Below are 14448 nucleotides of genomic sequence, written 5' to 3'. Positions count from 1 at the left end.
AGAAGTAGGATCAACCAAGAGCTATCCTATCCTTACTATCTACTCGATGTCTGCTAGAGCTGTCTAGGACCCTGGGGCCTTGAGACCACACAACCAAAATTCTGGTTTTAATTCTTTGACATACATTGAGCATAGGATCCTAGGAACTGCTGAATTTTTAGAGCCCACTTGATAATATCATCCAACTCAAGTAATGAAAAGGGACCTGCGGAAGTAACCCCTTGTTTGCCAAGTTTTATGCTACATTTCCCAGGTTTTTCGCTAAAATAGATTACATGTATTTTGTTTAATAAGAGCTTACATTTTTTCATGACAGACAGCTAGCTTGCTTCATTGCAAGTTTTCATGAAGAAGGCTTTGTGCCCAATTTAGCCCAGAGGAGGAAATCAGGAATAGCTCACCTCCCCAATTGTTTCGAGTGTTCTGAGTGACTCTAGATCTAGGGTTGCCTGACTCTCTGATATAAATAAAGATGGGGCGAAGGCAGCAATTCAGTCCATTCTGTGGGATAGCCAGTGTGTTACCCTCCAGATGTTGCTGGATGACAAATCCCATCATTCCTGACCATTGGCTATACTGGCTGGGGCAGATGAGAGGTGGAATCAGGAACATCTGGAGGGCATACTCTGTGTAAATAGGCTTAGACTGTTGGTGCTGTCCCATGCAGTGCAGGAAATGTAAAGGCAGTAAAGTAAAACCTCCATGTCCCCTTATTGCAGGGAGAAATGAATGACTATATAGGAGAACTTGTAGTTATTTGCAAAACATCCTCTTCAGTTGTTCTCTAGAGGGGAGGGGAAGAGAGAATGCATTCAAGGCCTGCTCCAGTATCTTCTCCAGGGATAACCATGGAATTGATGGGGTAGGTAGGGTCCTCTGGAAAAACGAAAGTATATCCTTTGGGTGTGGAATTCCGGTGTGCTGCATACATAAGGCGATTCAGTGCTTGAGGTATGTTTGAGATTTAATAGAAATAGAAAATGGAATTATTTTCCTGCCTTTCTTTTATGTTCATTCTTTTGTTTTTCAGCAAACAGAGGAAGTGGAGCAGCAGGAAGTTCACAGACAGGCGATGCACTGGGGAAAGCACTTGCATCTGTAAGGAAATATTCGCTTTGGGATCACTTGCATAGCATAGACTTGAGTCAGAAACAGTTACCAAATATTTAGGAACATGAGTACCATGTGGGATAGATTTCATCACTGCTAGCTAAAATTTTAAAAAAATTAATACTGTTGTGATGTTGCATTTCATATATATGAAGCTTTCTGTAGAATGTAGATAATTTGGGGTGAGTTATTGATGCCTGACTCTGTTTTGCAGTCTTCCATTCACTTGACATGAAAACTCAATAGCAATAATGTTTCTGAGTATTGCTTCTCATCTTACGTTTGAAAGGCAGGGTGGCTTCTCATGTATTCACGTGCGTGAAAATCTAGGGCACACTTCCACTACAAACTTAAACCAGTTTTCACCCAGTTCCAGTTATGTATTTTCATCCAAGAAACTCTGGGATTTTAGTTCCTTGTCAGGGTGATGAACATTCCTGCTCTGCATCACATAATTGATTCCCAGGGTTCTTTGGGAGGAAGCCATGACAGTGAATCCCATTTAAGTTTGTAGAGCAGTTATACCCTCGAAGTTGGAGCTGCAATACGTGTGTTTATCTTGCAGGCTGGACGCTCTGTGTCCAGAGTTGTCCTTAACACAAATCCTCTCCACAAGAATGAGTACAGCTGTGACTTTCAAATGTAATTTGAGCAGCGAGCCAGAGAAAGGATTCATTGGGAAGGGATTTGGCTTTCCGTTTTGTGTTTTCCTTTCAAACCTCAGGGGCCTTTAAACGCTGCCCTAACTGTGCTCAAGCTGCTTTTCTGCGAGCAACTCCTGCACAACTGACACACATTTTTCGTGACCCACTCACACGGGCAAGGGGGCCAATAGCATGGGTCCTCCCTGCAGAATTGGCGCCGCCTGCTGTTGTGCCGATTCTGTGGTCAAGCACTGTGCCATAGGCTTCTCTTCAGCCTCTGTTCACATGTTGGAGTTTTTTATTTTAATGCTCTACTCTCTGCTACCTTAGAAAAAGCAGCTGCACAGCCTTAGTAATGTTTAAATGGCCCCCAAGTCTGTTTCTTTGCAGTGGTTAATATTTAAAAGTCAGTATTTTAAGGTCTGGGCAGTCATCTCTTAATGCCGCAATACTTTGTGTATACTGACTTTTAAAAGAACCACCACTGCAAGTTAAATTTTCTGGGCAGAGTGGGTTCCACTGAATTCTCATGAGAATTTGACATTTTCTGTGTCCAGCTAACATGTGTTACAAAAACAGCTGGGGGTGCGATTTCTGATAGATGGATACAGTACCACCACCCCTCCCCCCCAAAAAAGTTATTTAGCAGGTGCCCCGAGGCATTTATTTAACAGGGAAGATGATCAAGGGCTAATTAATTTAATTGCCTATACATAACTCAGAGGAAGAGTTCACATATACACAGCTTAAACGGTCGCCAACATGGGTTCCCAGCATGCTGCCCATTACTGGATAATTGTTTGAAATAAGAATCAATTATCTATGCCATCTAACCGTGTCATAAGAAGTTTCACCTGTTCCGGGTATTGAGTGATATCTGGTGGGTTTTACCTGGGAATAATATAAAATATAACTCATTCTCAACAGGTATAGCCTGTAGCAAAACCTACTTAACAGGTATAGCAACCAGACTATTCTTTAGAGCAGAGCCCTGCTGATGTTGCTGTACTCCAACTCCCATCATATCTGAGTATTGGTCGTGCTGCCTGGGACTGATGGGAGTTGTAGTCCAGCAGTATCTGGAAGTCATAAGCCTGGCTACCCCTGCTTTAGAGCTCTCTGTAACAAACATGGCCCACATATACCCCTGTTTCCTAAATCTTCACTCTGTTGTGGTTGTTAAAAGAAGTTTAGCTTCAAATAGAATAACTCTCTGAAACCTTTATATGTAAAGCATTGTGTAAAATACATACCCTGTGACAATTAGAACTTTCCCTTCAGCACAACTGTCTGGCTCTTCAAGATGTTTTTGTCATGCTGCTGTTCACAGCATATTTACGTGTCTTAGGGGCTAATGATTATAAGGAAGCAGAGGTGATGTGGGTTTTTTCCCTTCCTTAACTATAGAAGTGCCATAGGTCTGTCTGCATCCATTAATGAATGGGTTTAGAATAATTCTTTATCATCTTTTAAAGATCTACTCTCCAGATCACACCAACAACAGCTTTTCATCAAATCCTTCAACTCCTGTTGGTTCTCCCCCTTCTCTCTCAGGTATAGTGGTTAACATTCTACTTTGCTGAACATTTTGGTTTTGTTAAAAGTAGTAGATCCTTAAATATAGCTCTCCTGTGCAAGGTAGGAGAGCTTAATTGTCCCAGAAACTATTTCACCATCTTAATATTAGGGAAGGTCCATAGCTTGGTCATTATTTTAAAGCTTTGCATGCAGAAGTTCCCAGGTTTAAAATATCCAGCTAGAGCTGGCAAACCCTGTCTGAAACCCTGGGAAGCCACTGCCAGCCAGTGTTGACAGTACTAAGCTATGTGAACCAATAGTCTCACTAAATGTAAGACAACTTCCTATGTTCCTAATAATACACACAATCTGAATTTTGTACTTGTATTGATATATTTGAGACACCCCCCCCCCCGTTGTGCCATAAATCAGTTTTCTAGCAGTCTTCCTCACTAATGGGTGGTCCTAACACTTGTTGTTGAATTCCCAAGATAATTAAATTACAAGAAAATTGAAGGGACCCCCAATTGTCATGTGAGTTGATCCTAGAGGATGAACCCAAGCGTGCGAAATTTGCCAAGGCTACACATATCAGGTGTGCATTCCATTCCATTCCATTCTAAACAGCAAAGTTTTGCCAACTCCTTGCTCTGCTATTCCCCTACCTCACCAGGCAATCAGAGTATAGCCTGACTCCAGTTTGCTAGATAATCTCTATTGTGCTAAGCCTTACTTGGCATCTCTAAGTAAAGAGTGAGCTTGGACAGTTAAGATGCTGAAGATATATCTTAACTGGAAAATATCCCAAGATCTATGGCCAACTCATATGCTTTCTGAATTCATGTGTTTATCACATGAGAACTACATGAGATAGGAAACATGTAGCGGGGAATTTTTCTACACATAGAATCATAGAGGTGTAGAGTTGAAAGGGACTCCGGGGGTCATCTGAAGTCTAGTTAAAGAGCAATGCCCCAACTGTGCTTCCCTGTTTTCAGAAACCCATCCACACACTCAAGAGTTAAGGCGGCAAATCCCTTCATTGCAGAGTGAAGTGAATGACTAAATGGAAGATGTTGCAGTTATTTGCAATGCAAAATCTCCTTTTTAATTGTTCATATCTTCCTGTGGCGAGCCCCATCCCATTACAAGGGAGGTATGAGGGTAGTGGCAAAGCAGTGCATGATATTGGATACCTTTCTCTGCAATCCTAAGTATGTCTATTCCGAAATAAGCCCCTTTGAATTCAGTGGGACTTACCCCTGGGTAAGTGAGGTTAGGTTTGCACTGTGGATGCTGAGTAGTCTGCAGATAACCAAAGTAAGCATATACGGGATTAACAGATCCACTTAACTAGCACATTCTGCAACAGATTGACTGTCAAAATCAAGAGAATTAAGCAGTCTAAATAAATATAATGGAGGAGAAAATAAGAACCTCTTGAACAAATAATTTTTATCAAAATAATACCTTGAGAGTATAGGTTGATAACAGTTCTCTTTATCTTTCTCCCAAATGGCACATTTTGATAAATATTCCAGAGTGAAACAATTATATTAAAGGTCTCAATTGAACCTCTGTAAATTTAGAACATGTCCCTTAATTTAGATTTAGAAATTGCTGATTTTGCTTCCATGTGCATCCCATGTGTCAAGTTATGCCATAGATAGTCTAAAGGAAAAAAATGTGGATGGCTCTGCTGTTATTCAGAAAACCAATTGTGTCATAGAAGGGGAAAGTCACATTGTGAATATCCAGATTATTAATCTCCATAAGCACATTCTGTAAGGAAGATCTTCCAAAACAACATTTGATCCCTGGGTGTTCAGTGTGACTTCATTAGGAAACGGATACATAACCCTGTTGACCCTTTTGTATTTCACTCTTAAGAGCAATTTGGCTGGCTGAATAGAATGACCCAAATAAAAAGGCAGCCTCTTTCAATACTCTTGAGAGCCAGTAACCAAATGTGAAAATTGCAGTGCAGATAGGCACTGTACACCAGAAGTTTCCCTTCATTTGGTGCATTAAAATGAATGGCGTTTGTGGAACAGAAGAATGGAATTCTTGATTATTTTATTTTTTTAAAGAAGCTTGCCATAGGTTTGATGATTCAGTGATACTGTCTCCCATTTATAGAATTATGGCACAGTCCAGCTGTCCCCTTAGCACTTTTTAAAGAGAGTGATTCTTGCTTCAGTTGGTGACACCTCTCTTCCTGATGCAGCTTTTAGTAGGTACAGTCGCCAGTCAGTGAAAGTTTGCATGTTAACGACTAATCTGGAGAACCTTTGTAGCATGTATCGTCGGCATTTGCTACAAAGGTACTTTTTCTTCTACTTAATCAGCATATATTTTGAAAGTTCTCAATAAGACTGTTTTGTATGTCTGTCTAGGAAAAAGCATTTACATGTCTCCATATATATATTTTAAACATATTTTAAACATATATATATTTTAAAAAGAAGCATTTTGTTTGCATAGTTCCGATGGTAACTCCCATTTTACTATTAGCAGGCACAGCTGTTTGGTCTAGGAATGGAGGGCAAGCATCATCATCTCCCAATTATGAAGGTCCCTTACACTCTTTGGTATGTTTTTGACTGGTGACCTCATTGGTGTTAGTATTTCATTTGCTGTCTACTTCTTCCATTTCTCAGCCACTTTTCTAACACAGGTTTTCCTTTTGCTGGTGATTTGCAACATCCTAGGATTTTTCACAGTCTTTCTGACCATTTCCAAACTGGGTAGTTTGAAACTTCACTCATAAACCATTAAATATTTGTAGATACTTCCACCCCCTCCTTGTGCACTCTAGCTGATAGCTAGTGGCAAAAAACGAACACGTGACAAATGGGGCACAAAATCCAGAATTTGATGCAGAAGATAGGGATGCCATACATAATAAAGATAAAGGAACCCCTGACCATTAGGTCCAGTCGCAGACAACTCTGGGGTTGCGGCGCTCATCTCACTTTATTGGCTGAGGGAGCCGGCTTACAGCTTCTGGGTCATGTGGCCAGCATGACTAAGCCGCTTCTGGCGAACCAGGGCAGTGCACGGAAACACCGTTTACCTTCCCGCCGGAGCAATACCTATTTATCTACTTGCACTTTGACGTGCTTTCATACTGCTAGGTCAGCAGGAGCAGGGACTGAGCAATGGGAGCTCACTCCGTCATGGGGATTTGAACCGCTGACCTTCCAATTGGCAAGCCCTAGGCTCTGTGGTTTAACCCGCACCCCTGCTATACATAGTACAGAGGTGCAAATTTGAAGGAGGACAGGCTGGCATTTGGTAGGGGAAAACCTCATTGTGTATTAGTGCTGCACTTGTTTATGACAATGGAATCACTGAAGATTCTAATTATGGAATACTAAAGAAATGATAAATAGAGTTTATTTAAATGGGAGGGTAAGAGAAGTCACTCAAGAGCATATAATTAAGAAAACCTTCAACCTTCTTTGTGTTGTCAGCTTAGTTGGGGAGGTAAAGGATCATAACATAAGCACACTTTTGATGTTCCATCAGTAATAGCAAATGTATTTATTTATTGATTTATTTGTTAGTTCATTTTTTTAAAAAACAACAACACTTAAGATAATTATAATCACTGAGTGGTTTACATAAAAGCAATAAAAGTACAAGAACATTCAATAAAATTTCATGAAAACTAGATTAAAAGTAAAACGCAGGTCTGTGTCACACCAATTAAAACTAAGCAGTGTAAAACACAAAAAATTAAAAGTCAAGCGTCTAGGAAAACTAAAAAAGAGAGAGAGAGAGAAGCTGATAGGAAACAAATGATTCCCAGTTGGGGGACAGATGGACAGAGGACTACTGAGGACTTCAGGAATGGCCACATAATGCAGACTCTTGGAAAACTCAAGTTCAGCATCAGAATTTTAGTCGACTTCAGAATTATTATGAATTATAGCACATGGCTATTAAAGATGCGTTGCTGCTATCATGAGAGAATGTCAGATATTATTTATTGCCAGATGATACTGCTGCAAGCATGCATAGTGTTAGTGGCTGCATTTTTCATCTGGTTCTAAGTAAATTCCAGATAACCCACTTTCTGCCACTGGGTGATTGTTGCAACGCATCAGCATGTTATTGAGGATCCCATGGTAGGTACTTTTCATGAGGGGGTTCAACTTTGGTTGGTGTCCTTCACCTATGCAAGAGTTCCCAACATGGTGCCCTCCGGTTCCATCAATCCCAGCCAGCAGGGCCAGTGGTCAGGGATGATGGGAGTTATAGTCCAACAAAATCTTGAGGGCACCATATTTGGCTACCCATAAGTCATAGAGTGCCCAGCAAGTCTGAAAAAGTTGACTTTGTGGTCATCTAACTAACATGGTAATCTCAGCAAAAGAATTATGTTACTGTACAGTAAGAAATAGTGATGAAGATTGCAGATCTCTGGATTTCTTTTTTTACATATAGCTTAGTATTCTGCAAATGGCCTTTTCCTGAGAATAGTAAAAGTTTATTCTCTTTTTCCTGGTTAGATGGTAAGAAAAGGGCATCAATATGCCAGGGATCCAAATAACTCCTCAGCTAGTTCCATGAAAAAAAGTGATGGACTTCAATTTTATGGATAATAACAAAACCACACCCCAAATACCCAGAATGCTGCATAGTAAAAGGTTTTTAAACTAATTAAAAACAAAACAAAACATAGCTTATGGCATGGAGTAGAGAAGGGTAACGATTAAGTGCAAGTAACGTTATATGCAAGATAGCTGGTATATAATAATGTAAATAAATATGTTAATATCAGCCTGGCCCAGTTTTCCTAAGGTTACAATAATGGCAAAGGCTTGATTCGCATAATGCAGGAAGCCAAAATATGGCTCATAGGAACAATGAGAATGTTGTAGGCTCCCATAGAGAAGTTGGCAAACAATTTGCTCCTCCCCAGTAAGTTACACTACTGCAACACGCTAAGCCAAGGTTTAGCTTAGTAGTGTGTTGTCCAAACTGGGGCTAGTGGTTATGCTCTCTCTCTTCACTTGCCATTAGCTGCAGCCAGAGTTTGTTCTTGGCTGTGGGTTGCAGTTAGTGAGGAGAAAGCTCAACCGCAAGCCCCAGTTCGGACAGCACACCTTGGCTTCCTTAAGCGTGGCAGTAAAAAAAGACCACGGAGCAGCTAAGCCGCTGTGAGATCCTTTCTGGGAGCTCTCACATTTGCGTGTTGTGAACCAGGCCTGTGTGATCCACTTCAGAAGCGCCCTTGGGAATTCTGGTACGAAGTGCAGAATAGGCAAAGCAACACACTGGTTCACCTCATTTTGTCAGTGAAAGTTGGCCCTTGGAAGTAGCCCAGTGAAGCAGACATTCAGCTTCTTAAGAATTAATACCACTGCTCTTTCTGGCTCCAGATAGTGAATTAATGCAGTGGTAATAAGGCTGCTCCAGAGAACAGGTTAGGGTTTGTATATAAGTGTTGGAGAAGGTGAATGGCACAGATTACCCCAGGGTTTGTTTTGGGCGGGGTTGGTACGTGTGTGTGTGTTTTAATCTCAGTCTAGCTGTGCGACTGATGTGGTAAACCTGTTTAATGTGCAGTTGTTCTGAAAGTTATTTGGGCCCTTGCACCACAGGGAACAAAGCAGTAACTGTGGAAATGGTTAGCAGCCAGATATGTTCCTTCTCACCCTTTTCTCTGGTTGCATGAGAATAATAGGCCCTAACAATGCTTGCTGTATGTAGATCACAGTGCACAACCTAACTAACTTTAACTCGATATTAACAGAGCCACACGGGAATAAATGAGTATAGGATTGCAGCCCGGTGTATTTAAACATTTTAAATTGTCACAGCAATTAGGTATTTCTGAATGATGCAAAATGTTTCAAAACCAGAAGGTAACATATGTACTTCAGATGTTTTGTTCATGAGGAATCAATGAACCTGTTTTGCCCATGAAAATGAAAGCTGTCTTTTTCTGAACGGAACTTGCATGGTTCCCTAGAGAAACAGTTTTGGTGTCACTGTTTTATATAAGACAGTGGGTAGTGTCCAAAGTTGTTATTATTATTTAATTTCTATAGCAATATATATATATATTAGTAATGTATATGACTAAATTGGGTCAGTTAATTTCACTGTGTCTTCTCTGAGCGGGAGTAACTTTAGATTCAACCCATAGTGTGTCTATAATGTAAATACAAATTAGAAGCAGCCCATCTCTCCCCCTTCCCCTGCCTAGCATGAAGCAATAGAATTATTTTATTATTATTATTTTTAAAATGTGGGGTTCCTAATCTCTGTGAGTTTTGTCTCAAGCATTAAATGGCCCTTCACATTTGCTGATGCTTCTCTTGATTTGTTTTTCATAAACAAACAGCAAAGCCGAATTGAAGACCGCTTGGAAAGACTGGATGATGCTATTCATGTTCTCCGGAATCATGCAGTGGGGCCTTCAACTGCCATGCCCGGTAGTCATAGCGACATGCATGGCTTAATAGGGCCCTCTCATAATGGAGCAATGGGAGGTCTTGGGTCAGGATATGGGACAGGCCTTCTTTCAGCCAATAGACACTCGCTAATGGTAAGCTATAAAGATTAAACATTGCTCTTAAAAAATAATAATAATAATAACAACAGCAACAGTGAAGTAATTAGGTGGTTTTTTTTACACTGTTCTTTTATATCAGGCATTTAATTGGGGCAAAATGTCATTCTGAGCTTATAAACATGATACCTCGCTAATATTGTTGGTGCAATTAATTGGTTTTCAAACATACTCATATTATGCAGATCATTTAGCCCTCTTCTGGATGTGTTTTAAAGACAACTATTGCTTTCATATTGCATATATTTGTGGTTGTAGAATCAACATTCTCCGAATTGTTTGTTGTTATTATTAATATCATTAACTTCATTAGTTGCTTTTTGCAATGGTAACTCAAAGCAACCTACAATATTTTAAGCAAGGAACATACATACATACATGCAGACAGACAGACAAACAGACAGACAGACATAAAAACCAGCATTTTTTAAAAAAAATTAAAACACAATTTTATTTGGGGGTTGGGGGACGAGATTAAAACATGCCACCCACAAAGAAAGTCCATAGATAATTAAAAATCAAAGGCTTGGAGAAAAAGGAATGTCTTTGTATGGCACCTCAAGTTATGTAACAATGGCACCAGGTGAATCTCCCTGGGGAGAGCATTCCACAAGTGGGGAACCACCACTGAAAAAGCCTGTTCTCATGTTGTCACCCTCCAGACCTCATGTGGATAGGTCACATGAAAAAGGCCTCAAATAATGATTGTAGGGTTCAGGTTGGTTTGCATGGGGAGGGTCCTTGAGGTATTGGGGTCCTGAGCCAGATAACACTTCAGTCAAAACCAGCACTTTGTATTTTTCTGGGAGATAACCAGCACTTTTGCCCCAGTGAGGAGCCTGGCTGTTGAATTCTGCACCAGCAGCAGTTTCCGAACTGTCTTCAAAGGCAATTCCACGTATAACACATTGTAGTAATCTAACCCTAACAGTTATCAAAGCGTAGGCACCATAAGTTAGGCTATCCCTCTCAACATAGTGATGGTAGCTGGGCCACCAGCTGAAGCTGACAGAGGGCACTTTGCTCCACCAAGGCCACTTGAGTCTCAAGTGAAAGGGATGGATCCAGAAGGTTCCCCAGGTTGGATGGAGTGTAACCCAATCGAGAGCAGGTGCCCTCCCATTCATCAGGTCTAAGGAACCACCCACTAACAGTGCCTCAGTCTTATGTGGATTGAGCTTCAGTTTATTGGCTCTCACCCAGTCTATTACCATTGTTCATACTTTTAAAATCTGGTTGGAAGCTATCCTGTTGCATCAGCCCTAATTATCTATCAATCTCAAGGATACCTTTGGCCAAAACATTTGACTTTTTTCTTTGGACGGTGTGAATGCAGGATGCAGGGGGATAGTACAAAGGAAAAGCACAGTGGGTGGTATCTAACTAAGTTCTTCTCAAAGATGACCTACTGAAATTAATGGACCTATGTTCATAAGGTCTATTAATTTCACTGTGTCTACCGTACCACTGCATATAACCCTGTACTTCCCATAGGGGTAGCCATGTTAGTCCATGTTGGTTAACTATGTTAGCTAGCTAGCGAAGGGGCTATAGCTCAGTGGCAGAGCATCTGCTTTGCATGCAGAAGGTCCCAGGATAAATCTCCAACAGCAGCAACTCCAGATAGGGTTGGGGGAGACCCCTGCCTGGAAACTCTGGAGATCCACTGTCAGTCAGTGTAAATAGTACTGAGCTAGGTGGACTAACGCTCACACACAGTCTGCGGCAGCACAAACAAGAAAGCATCTTTTGGCATCTCAAAACATTCATCATGGCATATGTTTTCGTGGGCCACAATTCACCTCATTGGACACAAAGTTGATGTTATACAAGCAGAAGCCAGCAGACATTCATGGGTAGCTGATGGGGTTTTCTACCCTCTCAAGGTACCCATGCCTGCAGTCCATGCTTGTGCTGGTTACTGAGAGGCTACTGAAAGTTGACTCTGCATGTGCTATAAGCAGGCATGTGCTATTCAGATTCCAGTGCAGCCAATGCCACTGTGCTTTGCTTTAAAAACAAACAAACAAACACATTGTTCCCTATTTTTGGAGCAACTGTCTCCTTTTGACTACACCTTTTGGGGGGGGGAATATATTAGCTGCATATCTACATCTCTAGTCAGTGGGTTTAATACTTGGAGTCCTTTGCACCAGAAACATGACTATGAGCTGGTCCTGCATGCCTGGGAAAACTATTTGTCCCTCTCTTTTTATGGCTTCTTACAGTGGGGAAAAGTCATAGCTCAATAGTAGAGCACGTGATTTACATGCAAAAGGTCCCAGATTCAATCCTTGGCATTTCCAGGTTAAATTCGGAAAGATTCCCTGGGGAGCTGCTGATAGGCAGTGAGGATACCATTCGTCTACAGCTGATATATTATGGCCTGTTATCAGGTTGCAGCCTAGGTTAAGGTGTAGAGCAACAGCAGTATTGCCACTATACAAATATATGCTAAAATTATTAAGTTGGTCGCTATGTATGTATGTAGAGCCCAGATCTGAAAAGGTTGAAGACTATTGGTGTAGATAATACTGAGGTTGATAGAACAGTGATCAGTCTCCAAGGCCACTTCTTCTGTAACAAGCAGTCCTTCAGCTAATCTTAAAACATGATATGAAGCAGCTTCATATTTAGCTTCTGTGTCAGCTTCTGCTAGGACACAAAACTTTCTACCAGTTCCTTATCCATCAACCCTGTTCAAGTAGTGAGGAGAAATACTCTTTTAAGGTAAGGAAATTTCCTTAGCCCATCAATTCTGATAAGAACTCTGCTCTTGTCAGACCAAAGCCTTGTCTAGTCCAGCATTCTCTTTCTAGAGTGGAACTCAGGGGGAAGACCTTAGCACAACAGTACTCATCACACTTGTGATTCTCAGCAACTGGTATCCGGAGGCACACTGCCTTATCCTCCATTAAATTTTACAATCCCCTTTTAAAGTGTTCAGCCAATATACACTATGTGAATAGGAACTTCCTTTTCTCTGTCCTGATCTTCATCTCCATCGTGTTACCCCAGTTATAGTGCTATTAGTGAGGTAGAAAGCCTCTTCCCTAGCTAATTTTTTCATATCATGCTTAAATTTTACATCGGTCATGTTTTCCCTTACTGGTCTTCCCCACCCGAAACTAAAAAACCCAAATGTTGTAACCTTTCCACATAAGGAAGTTGTTTGAGCCCCTTTATCACTTTGGTTGCCCTCTTTTGCACACTTGAAAAGTAGTTTGAATTCAATGGGGGTTACTCCCAGGTGAGTTCAGGAATCCTCTTACAGATTCCCATGTCTGCATTGACTTTCATTGTGAATAATTTTTAAAGTTACTATTTTCTGTGTTTCTATTATTCAAGATAATCAGTGGTTGAATGTATAGAAGCTCAGCTCAGACTATCTTAATTACTACTTTGATGTTGACAGTCATCAAATATAAAACCTTTTTATAAGATGAGACTAAACTGGTTGTGCCTACTTTCACAAATATCATTTAGCGGGATTCAACTAATGAATCCCATCAGCAGAAACCCATGCAGGAACTTCAGCTTCTTCAATGGGACTTCCCCACGTCATGCTCCCTGAATTTAGATCGAGGAGGAGTCAGGAGAAACCCTAGAACAGCATGGGAACAGGAGAGGAGGGGTCATTCTGTCTGGCAAGATGAAATGCTTTTGCTGATGAAGCATTCAGAGGAGCACACTGTTGAATTCCATTCATTTTGCTGTTTGTCAAGCCAAGTTCTGGTTTATTGTTCATCCAATTGACCATTACAATTCACAGTAAAGAGTTTGCAGACTGTCAGAGACAGTCAAACAATCTCCAGCATAACTGGAATAAAACCAAGTATAATTAAAATCAGGTATAAAATTGCACTACAGTTACTGACATGAATTAAACCAGCAATCTCACATCTGTCAAAACCATTCAAATGACTGTATGGTCACTTTTACACTGAATAAGATAAATTTGTTACGAGTGGCTGCTGCTAGGAATTTTGTGGAAAATTTAGTTACAGCAGGAAATCTGCCTTTTAGCACAAAAGCTGAAAGGTTATTGATAGAGTTCCCCATGTCGAAACCCAAGGAACATCCTGTGAGGTTTTTGGGTCTAGTTGAAATATGTACAAGAAAGCAAATACTGCAGCAGAGTCTACTGTCTGGTTCATCCCATAAATACATGTTGTTTTATGAATTTTATAAAAGCAAAGAGGAACTTGAGATCAATGGCAAAATCAACACAATGATTCATTATTAATGTGCTGCTTAATCACAATTTGACAGTAAAAACAAACAAATGGCTTAAGAAAGAAAACCTGCTTTTTCACTGCAGAAACTAGGTACTCACCCCTGAAAAATGTACTGCTCACAGTTCATTCCCATTGAGGGGAGACTTAATTTGATAGAAAACAAAAACATCAGTTAATTAGTTCCATTAGGCAAACTACTTCAATATTATGTATTTGTGATTTGTGACCTGAGTTCTACCTGAGGCCATATCTAATAGGAGCCAGAAAAATCTATGATTCCATTCTTCCATCATAGCTCTCCAAGCTTCGTGTTTTGGATCCAAATGTGTCAATTTCCTTTAAACAATTTATT

At 40.6% G+C, this 14448-nt stretch overlaps 1 protein-coding gene across 20 annotated transcripts in view; it reads left to right on the top strand.

Annotated features, from left to right (window-relative positions):
* Window positions 1–14448, top strand: part of TCF4 (transcription factor 4) — a 344386-nt gene that overhangs the window by 296813 nt on the left and 33125 nt on the right. For 16 of the 20 annotated variants that reach the window (XR_004427588.1, XM_033164645.1, XM_033164641.1 and 13 more), the window contains 4 exons: window positions 1031–1098; window positions 3230–3308; window positions 5787–5863; window positions 9631–9834. Coding sequence is in view for 19 of the 20 variants with exons in the window: in XM_033164645.1 (XP_033020536.1) it covers window positions 1031–1098; window positions 3230–3308; window positions 5787–5863; window positions 9631–9834 (428 nt within the window). In the remaining variant the exon portion in view is untranslated. The remainder of the gene's footprint in view (window positions 1–1030; window positions 1099–3229; window positions 3309–5786; window positions 5864–9630; window positions 9835–14448) is intronic. The other 4 variants (XM_033164661.1, XM_033164646.1, XM_033164644.1 and 1 more) reach the window with 1 other exon arrangement.

The sequence above is a fragment of the Lacerta agilis genome, chromosome 11, assembly GCF_009819535.1.
Source record: "Lacerta agilis isolate rLacAgi1 chromosome 11, rLacAgi1.pri, whole genome shotgun sequence".
In the NCBI taxonomy this organism is placed as follows: Eukaryota; Metazoa; Chordata; class Lepidosauria; order Squamata; family Lacertidae; genus Lacerta; species Lacerta agilis.
This window is presented reverse-complemented; position numbering and strand designations above follow the sequence as displayed.